Genomic DNA, 8,792 nt, shown 5'->3' with positions numbered 1-8,792 from the left:
ATTCAAGAGTTGTGAAGTGATGTTGCAGCTGTACAGGACTTTGGTTAGGCCACAGTTGGAGTACTGTGTGCAGTTCTGGTCGCCTCACTTTAGGAAGGATGTGGAAGCTTTGGAGAGGGTGCAGAGAAGATTTACCAGGATGTTGCCTGGAATGGAGAGGAAGTCGTACGAGGATAGGTTGAGAGTTCTCGGCCTTTTCTCGTTGGAACGGCGAAGGATGAGGGGTGACTTGATCGAGGTTTATAAGATGATCAGAGGAATAGATAGAGTAGACAGTCAGAAACTTTTTCCCCGGGTACAACAGAGTGTTACAAGGGGACATAAATTTAAGGTGAAGGGTGGAAGGTATAGGGGAGATGTCAGNNNNACATAGATTTAAGGTGAAGGGTGGAAGGTATAGGGGAGATGTCAGGGGTGGGTTCTTTACCCAGAGAGTGGTGGGGGCATGGAATGCGCTGCCTGTGGGAGTGGTAGAGTCAGAATCTTTGGTGACCTTTAAGCGGCAATTGGATAGGTACATGGATGGGTGCTTAAGCTAGGACAAAGTTTGTGCGAAGATTTGTAGCTCGGGTGCTCATTGTTGTGGTTCTGTTCGCCGAGCTGGAAGTTTTTGTTGCAGACGTTTCGTCCCCTGGCTAGGCGACATCATCAGTGCTTGGGAGCCTCCTGCGAAGCGCTTCTTTGATGTTTCCTCCGGTGTTTATAGTGGTCTGTCCCTGCCGCAGACAACAAGCAACATGAATTCGACTGGGACAACACTACTATCATAGGGCAAGCCAGACAGAGAACAGCCAGGGAATTCCTAGAGGCATAGCATTCATCCACAAACTCCATCAACAAACACATCGACCTGGACCCAATATACCAACCACTACAGCGGACAGCTGAAACCGACAACCGGAAGCGGCAGGGACAGACCACTATAAACACCGGAGGAAACATCAAAGAAGCGCTTCGCAGGAGGCTCCCAAGCACTGATGATGTCGCCTAGCCGGGGGACGAAACGTTTGCAACAAAAACTTCCAGCTCGGCGAACAGAACCACAACATTAAGCTAGGACAAATGTTCGGCACAACATCGTGGGCCGAAGGGCCTGTTCTGTGCTGTATTGTTCTATGTTCTATGTTCTATGAAGGTAAGCATGCAGGTACAGCAGGTAGTGAAGAAAGCTAAGAGCATGCTGGCCTTCATAACAAGAGGGATTGAGTATAGAAGCAAAGAGGTTCTTCTGCAGCTGTACAGGGCCCTGGTGAGATCACACCTGGAGTACTGTGTGCAGTTCTGGGCTCCAAATTTGAGGAAAGACACTCTGGCTATTGAGGGAGTGCAGCATAGGTTCACGAGGTCAATTCCTGGAATGGCGGGATTACCTTACACTGAAAGATTGGAGCGACTGGGCTTGTATACCCTTGAGTTTAGAAGACTGAGAGGGGATCTGATTGAGACATATAAGATTATGAAAGGATTGGACACTCTGGAGGCAGGAAACATGTTTCCGCTGATGGGTGAGTGCCGATACAGAGGACACACCTTAAAAATACGGGGTAGACCATTTAGGACAGAGATGAGGAGAAACTTCTTCACCCAGAGAGTGGTGGCTGTGTGGAATGCTAGGGCAGTGGACGCCCAGTCTCTGAATTCATTTAAGAAAGAGTTGGATAGAGTTCTCAAGGATTGTGGAATCAAGGGTTATGGAGATAAGGCAGGAACAGGATACTGATTAAGGATGATCAGCCATGATCATATTGAATGGTGGTGCAGGCTCGAAGGGCAGAATGGCCTACTCCTGCACCTATTGTCTATTGTCTACCTCTCAACTGCACAGGGGAGACAGAAGAACAGATATGTAGTCAGATACTGGGAAAGAGTGAAAAAAACATGGTAGTTGTGGTGGTGACTTGTTAGATGTGTCCAGGGAGATTTTTTGAGATAGTATGTTCACAGTCAGTCTTCTATCCGTGGTAAGCAAGGTTTGGGAAAGGATTCTGAGAGATACGACTTAAGGCTATTTGGAAAAACATAGTTTTCACTGGAAAGACGGTGGCTGAAAGGAGACCTGATAGAGGTTTACACAATTATGAGAGGCATAAGTAGGCTGGATAGTCAGAAGTTTTTTCCCAGGGTTGAAGTTTCAATTACAAGGGGGCACAGGTTCAAGGTGACAGGTAGGGAAGTTCAAGTGAGATGTGTGAGGGATGTTTTTCATGCAGTGTCACACACTGCCAGATGAGGTGGTAGAAGCAGGCATGTTGGTGACATTTAGAGGCATCTGGATGGTTACTTGAATAGGGTGGAATAGAGGGATACGGACTGAATAAGGGCAGAAGGTTTATTTTTAGTTTAGTTAGATGATCAGCACAAGCCTGGAGGGCCTAAAGACCCGTTCCTGAGCTGTACTTCTCTTTTGTTCAACTCCCCAATCAAGTCTACATCAATACACATCACCAAATCCTGAATCGCCTGTTCCCTACCAAGTCACATGTTGCACTAAAAAGAAATCTTGTAGACTTTTCAGGAAAACCTTATCTTGAGATGTGCTACCAGTCAGATTTCCCAAGCCACCTACCGATTGATTATTGTGATCATAATAATAGATGCCCCCTCATACAAGTGACAGTCAACCTGGCTGTTTACATTCAGTTTCTCACACTCAGTGGCTCCACATTTGCTGTTCAAGCTCAGGTTCCTCTCTGGGTGTTCACAGTCAGCGTCTCTCTCAAACTCTGGCTGTTCACACTTGGCATCCCTCTCACATGCTGGATGTTCACACTCGAACCCACTGGGTGTTCACACTCAGCGTCTCTCTCACACAGGGCTCTCTCAGGGTGTTCACACTCGGCGTCCCTCTCCCCCTCTGGGTGTTCACACTCACCGGGGGTGGATGAAGCTCCGCCCTCGCTCCCCTCGCGTTGCTGAAGAAGCGGCGGTTGCGCCAGTCTCTGGTTTCGGGAGAGGGTTGAGGCGGTGCGGCCTAGAGCCGGGGACTGGGCGGCGATGCGATCCCAGGAGGCGCTGACGAACGCGGCTAAACTAACGTCATACAGCGCGGGGCTACAGGTACAGGGAGGCCGAGGCTTGGGGCCTGTGTCACCATGGAAACCACTCAGCAACCGGAATCCCATTGAGCCCTCTCCTCTACTCATCAGATCATGAAGATAAACTGGTAGGTATCTTGGAGTGTGAGTTGTATGAGTTTCACCCCATATGAGATTCTCGAGTCACCTACTGGGAAAAGTAGTGAAATTGGTTTTCGACTGGCTTCTTCATGGAGTGCTTTCTCTGAGGTAACTATAACTAAGGTCAAAAAGATGGAAAAGAGCACCTGTTAGACACTGGATGTCAAGCCTGTGTAGAACCAGTGCTGCCACCTCCATACATTAAGTTTTGGGGTTTGGCCTGAGCATTGGGCTCAAATCCTTGGGTTCACATGGGAGAGCATTACTGCTGCCACTATATTGGATTGCAAGTGCCCTGCTGGATGCTAAGCCAATGTTTGAAAACCATCTTCTAGTCTGCATTCATCGGGGGCTCTGTGCAGTGGGACTCGATCCTTTACCTTCGCTTTTGTGAGCTTGCTGCAGCAGATCTTATTTTTATATATCTTGCTATCATTCTGCTCTTTTAAATCATTCAGAACATAGAACATAGAAGATAAAACATTACAGCGCAGTACAGGCTCTTCGGCCCTATATGTTGCACCAACCTGCGAAATTAATCTGATGTCCATCTAACCTACACTGTTCCATTATTATTCATATGTATGTCCAATGCCTATTTAAATGCACTTAACGTCAGCGAGTCTACTACTGTTGCAGACAGGCCATTTCCCGCCCCTACTACTGAGTAAAGAAACTACCTCTGATATCTGTCCTAAACCTATCACTCCTCAATTTATGTCCCCTTGTGTTAGCCTTCACCATCCGAGGAAAAAGGCTGTCACTGTCCACCTTATCTAACCCTCTGATTATCTTATACATCTCGGTTAAGTCACCTCTTAACATTCTTCTCTCCAATGAAAACAGACTCACTTCCCTCAGCCTTTCCTCATAAGACCTTCCTTCCATACCAGGCAACATCCTAGGAAATCTGCTCTGAATCCTTTCCAAAGCATCTACATCCTTCCTATAATGTGGTGACCAGAACTGCACACAATACTCCAGGTGCGGCCTTACCAGTGTTTTGTACAGCTACAGCATGACCTCGTGTCTCCGAAACTCAATTCCTCAACCCAATAAAAGCTTACACACTGTATGCCTTCTTAACAATCCTATCAACCCTGGGTGGCAACATTCAAGGATCTATGTACATGGACACCAAGATCCCTCTGCTCAACAACACTACCAAGATTCTCACCCTTAGCCCAGTTCTCTTTATTCTTGTTGCTCCTTCCAAAGTGAATCACCTCACACTTTTCCACATTAAACTCCAATTGCCATCTCTCAGCCCATCTCTGCAGCGTATTTTTGTCCCTCTGTAACCTGCAACATCCTTCTGCACTGTCCACAACTCTACTGACCTTTGTGTCATTCGCAAATTTACTAACCCATCCTTCTATCCCCTCATCCGGGTTGCTTATAAAAATGACAAACAGTAGTGGCCCCAAAACAAATCCTTGCAGTACACCACTCGTAATTGAACTCTAGGATAAACATTTCCCATCAACCTCCATGCTCTGTTTTCTTTCAGCTGGCCAATTTCTGATCTAAACAGCAAAATTGCCATCAATTCCATGCCTCCGTATTTTGTGCAATAGCTTACCGTGGGAAACCTTATGAAATGCCTTACTGAAATCCATATGTACCACATCAACTGCTTTACCCTCATCTACCAGTTTGGTCACCTTCTGAAAGAACTCAATAAGGTTTGTGAGGCATGACCTACCCTTCACAAAACTGTGCAAACCCCTCCCCACCACTCCTTTTCCTGTCTGCTCCCGTCCCAAGGAGGCATAGCTTTCAATTAAGGGGGGGTAGGTATAGGACAGATGTTAGGGGTAGGTTCTTTACTCAGCGAGTCGTGAGTTCATGGAATGCCCTGCCAGTAGCAGTGGTGGACTCTCCCTCATTATGGGCATTTAAGCGGGCATTGGATAGGCATATGGAGGATAGTGGGCTAGTGTAGGTTAGGTGGGCTTGGATCGGCGCAACATCGAGGGCCGAAGGGCCTGTACTGCGCTGTATTCTTCTATGTTCTAAGTCCCCCTCCCCCTTCTCCTCCCTCATCCCTCTCACCCATCCCATCCCCCTCTCCATTTCTACCCCTCATTTAACTGCAGAGTAAGTTGGTATTTTGGTTATTGGACCGATTTCTCACTGTTTTTTGTTGTGACTGTCAGGTGTTGTTTCGACTACTCAGCTTTCTGTTGAATGCATACACCCTGAGGTATGTTTCAAAGGAGACCATTGGCATTGTTAATGTGAGGTAAGAGCTTGGCATTTCAGTCTTTTAACTCTTTTCAATTTCAGCCTTTTTGTTTCTAAGATACAATATGAAAGGTTTTTGTAAAAGTAAGCAAAATGTTCAGAATCAAGTTGACAGAAAAGAGACTCCCCTTCTCTACTTAACAAGAAATATTATTTATCACAAGTTAAATAGACTCTAGCTACACAAACAATTATACCTGTCAACATGTAGCTCAACTAATCAAAGCTGTAATTCCCTCACGGACCTTCCCTCGATATATGTGTAGGCGGACCCAAAAAAACATAGGTGTCATCATGGTGGCAGTGGGAAGAACTAGCTAGGCAGTTCAGTGGCCTGTGTACAGAATTTGCTGAGATGATCCTTTTGGCTGTTCAGAATGTACTACTCCTTGGTTCACATTCCCTAGATACTTTTACTCACTTACAAAAGACACAGCGTGGCTGGTTCACACTTATAAAGTCTCTGGCCCACTGGTTAAGAGGCCACAGCTTATAGCAACTGCTGAGGGAATCTCCTTTAAATACACCTTAATCCTGAAGAAAGCCAGTTTAAAGAGAAAATAGATAGCTCCTGCCTATTTCATTTACACACCCAAACTGTTCTACTTGAGAACTAATCACATAGTTGTTGCATGCAGAAAGCCTTTGTAATTGATAACTGGTTACTAGTGCTTAGACCATTTAGCAACTTGTTCTAAACCAAATCTCCATTTGTACATTGTCCCTAGTTTCAGCTTGTCTGCAAGCTGGACTTTCGCTACAGTTTAAACAAGTAGCTATGTAAACAACACTTACAATGAGTATCCAGTTACTTGCGTTTAAAAAGTGCCGCAATCTTTTGACGATCCTTGGTTTTTAAAACAGTCTTCTTCACATTCAAAACTTCAAAAAAATAAAAAGACATGGTCTTTACACAGAGACTGAAAGGCTGAGGAAGCAAGGTCCATGTCCATAGATCGCTCAAAGTTGCCACCCACATTGATAGGGTTGTTAAGAAGATGTGTTGGCTTTTATTAGGAAGGGGATTGAGTTTAAGAGCTCCAAAGTTATGCTACAGTTCTACAGAGCCCTGGTTAGACCACACTTGGAATATTGTGTTCAGTTCTGGTCGCCTCATTATAGGAAAGATGTGAAGCTTTCAAGAGGGTGCAGAGAAGACTTAGCAGGATGCTGTCAGGACTGGAGAAAGGTTGAGGGAGCTAGCATTTTTCTCATTGAAGCAAAGATGAGAGGCGACATGATAGAAGTGTACAAGATGTTGAGATGCATAGGTAGAGTGGATAGTCAGAAAACTTTTTTCCCTGGGCGGAAATGTCTGTCATGAAGGGGCATAATTTTAAGGTAATTGGGGGAAGATGTCAGAGGTAGATTCTTTACACAGAGTGGTGGGTGCATGGAATGCATTGCCAGCAGTGGTAGTAGTCAGATACATTAGAGACATTTAAGCAACTAACTTGGATAGGCACGTGGAAGATAGTATAATGAAGGGTACGTAAGTTAGTTTGATCTTAGAGTAGGATAAAAGGTCGACACAACATTGTGGGCCGAAGGGCCTGTTACTGTGCTGTACTGTTTTATGTTCCATTATCTCATTCTGCCTTTTTGATTTGCATTCTTAATCCAGAAGGGTTTCTCTATTTTTCCACTAAGTAGAGATGTGCTTTATATACATATATATTTGTATTGTGCCTTTATGAATGTTGGTTTGTGCTTGGGATTAAGGAGGATATATTCTAAAGACTGTGTCTTATTAATTTTCTGTATTTTTATTTGTATACTGAAATGAGAAAGAGAACTGGACGAATTCTTTGTTTTGCATGCAAGCAACCAGAGATTCACTGCAAGTATTGTTTACACAACAACTTGTTCAAGCAGTAACTGATGTATAGTTTGTAGACGACATGGAGCTGAAGGATGTGTACAACTGGAACTTTGGTTAGCAGAAAGAAGTTGACTAGGGACCAAGGGGACAATCTGTGTAAAACTGGAGGACAATTAGTGAAGCTACTGAATGTGTGCCAAATAGCATAAGCAGCAAGTGGTAGATAGAGCTAAGCAATCCCCAAACCTATGGATCAAATCTAAGCTTTGCAGTCCAGTAACACCCAGTCTTCAGTCGTGGTGGACAATTAAACAATTCACTGGAGCAGAGGCTCCACAAATATCTCTCTCCTAAGTAATGGGAGAGCCCAGCACATCACCGTGTGGGCGGCACAGTGGCACAGTGGTTAGCACTGCTGCCTCACAGCGTCAGAAACCCGGGTTCAATTCCCGACTCAGGCGACTGACTGTGTGGAGTTTGCACATTCTCCCCGTGTCTGCGTGGGTTTCCTCCGGGTGCTCCGGTTTCCTCCAACAGTCCAAAGATCTGCACGTCAGGTGAATTGGCCATGCTAAATTGCCTGTAGTGTTAGGTAAAGGGGTAAAGGTACGGGAATGGGTGGGTTACGCTTCGGCGGGTCGGTGTGGACTTGTTGGGCCGAAGGGCCTGTTTCCACACTGTACGTAATCTAATCTAATCTAATTGCAAAAGCCAGAAGCATTAGCAACAATCTTCAGCTGCAAGTGCCAATCTCAGTCTCCTTCAGAGACCCCAACCTCTCAGATGCCAGTCTTCAGCCAATCCAGTTCACTTCAAATGACATATAGAAACTATTGGAGGCACTGGTTACTGCAAAGACTATGGGCCCTGACAACATTCTGCCAATAGTACTGAAGACGTGCTTCAAAACTTGCCACTTCCCTAGCCAAGCTGTCCCAGTATAGGGGAGCAGGGTAACTTCAGAACTAGGGTTCCTCTGGGTGCAGGCCTGTCTTTAAAGATGACATAGGTGTGTAGAATGATGATCTTGTGGCAAGTGTTCTGAGTGTGGTGAGTTCTTCAAGAAACAGAGTGGAAGAATGAGGCTGGAATCAGGTGAGGGGCACCTTCAGGGCTGGTGGGTAATGAGGCAAGTTTGATAAGATACAGCTAAGCTCTTGCTGGCACTCACAGAGAAAAAAACTCAGATACTGGACAAAACTGACCCATAGCCAAAAAGCAACATCAGATTCAGGCCATTATTTTTCATAGGTATGAACACTTTTCAGCGATGCTGACATTCCATGGAAGAATAAACAAAAATGTGCTCTCCAAAAGAGTTGTTAAAAGCAGATTCATAGTAACTTTCCAAAGAGAATTAACAACAAAAAAAGTTTAGGGGTTGTGTGGCAAGAGCAGAAAAACTGGATTCTTTGAATAGATACTTCAAAGAGCCAGCATAGGTATGATGAGCTAAATGAGCTTCAAAATCGACGTTTCGGGCAAAAGCCCTTCATCAGGAATAAAGGCAGTGAGCCTGAAGCGTGGAGAGATAAGCTAGAGGAGGG

General features: G+C 45.2%; 1 protein-coding gene across 4 annotated transcripts in view; it reads left to right on the top strand.

Moving 5' to 3' along the window:
- Positions 1 to 2,798: 2,798 nt before the first annotated feature.
- The window catches only part of rft1 (RFT1 homolog), an 88,814-nt gene continuing 82,820 nt past the window's right edge, over positions 2,799 to 8,792 (top strand). Inside the window, exons 1-2 of one of the 4 annotated variants that reach the window (XR_006315000.1) lie at positions 2,799 to 3,057; positions 5,336 to 5,421. Coding sequence is in view for 3 of the 4 variants with exons in the window: in XM_043713125.1 (XP_043569060.1) it covers positions 2,995 to 3,057; positions 5,336 to 5,421 (149 nt within the window). In the remaining variant the exon portion in view is untranslated. The remainder of the gene's footprint in view (positions 3,058 to 5,335; positions 5,422 to 8,792) is intronic. The other 3 variants (XM_043713125.1, XM_043713124.1, XM_043713123.1) reach the window with 3 other exon arrangements.

Source organism: Chiloscyllium plagiosum, chromosome 22, assembly GCF_004010195.1.
Source record: "Chiloscyllium plagiosum isolate BGI_BamShark_2017 chromosome 22, ASM401019v2, whole genome shotgun sequence".
Classification (NCBI taxonomy): domain Eukaryota; kingdom Metazoa; phylum Chordata; class Chondrichthyes; order Orectolobiformes; family Hemiscylliidae; genus Chiloscyllium; species Chiloscyllium plagiosum.
This window is presented reverse-complemented; position numbering and strand designations above follow the sequence as displayed.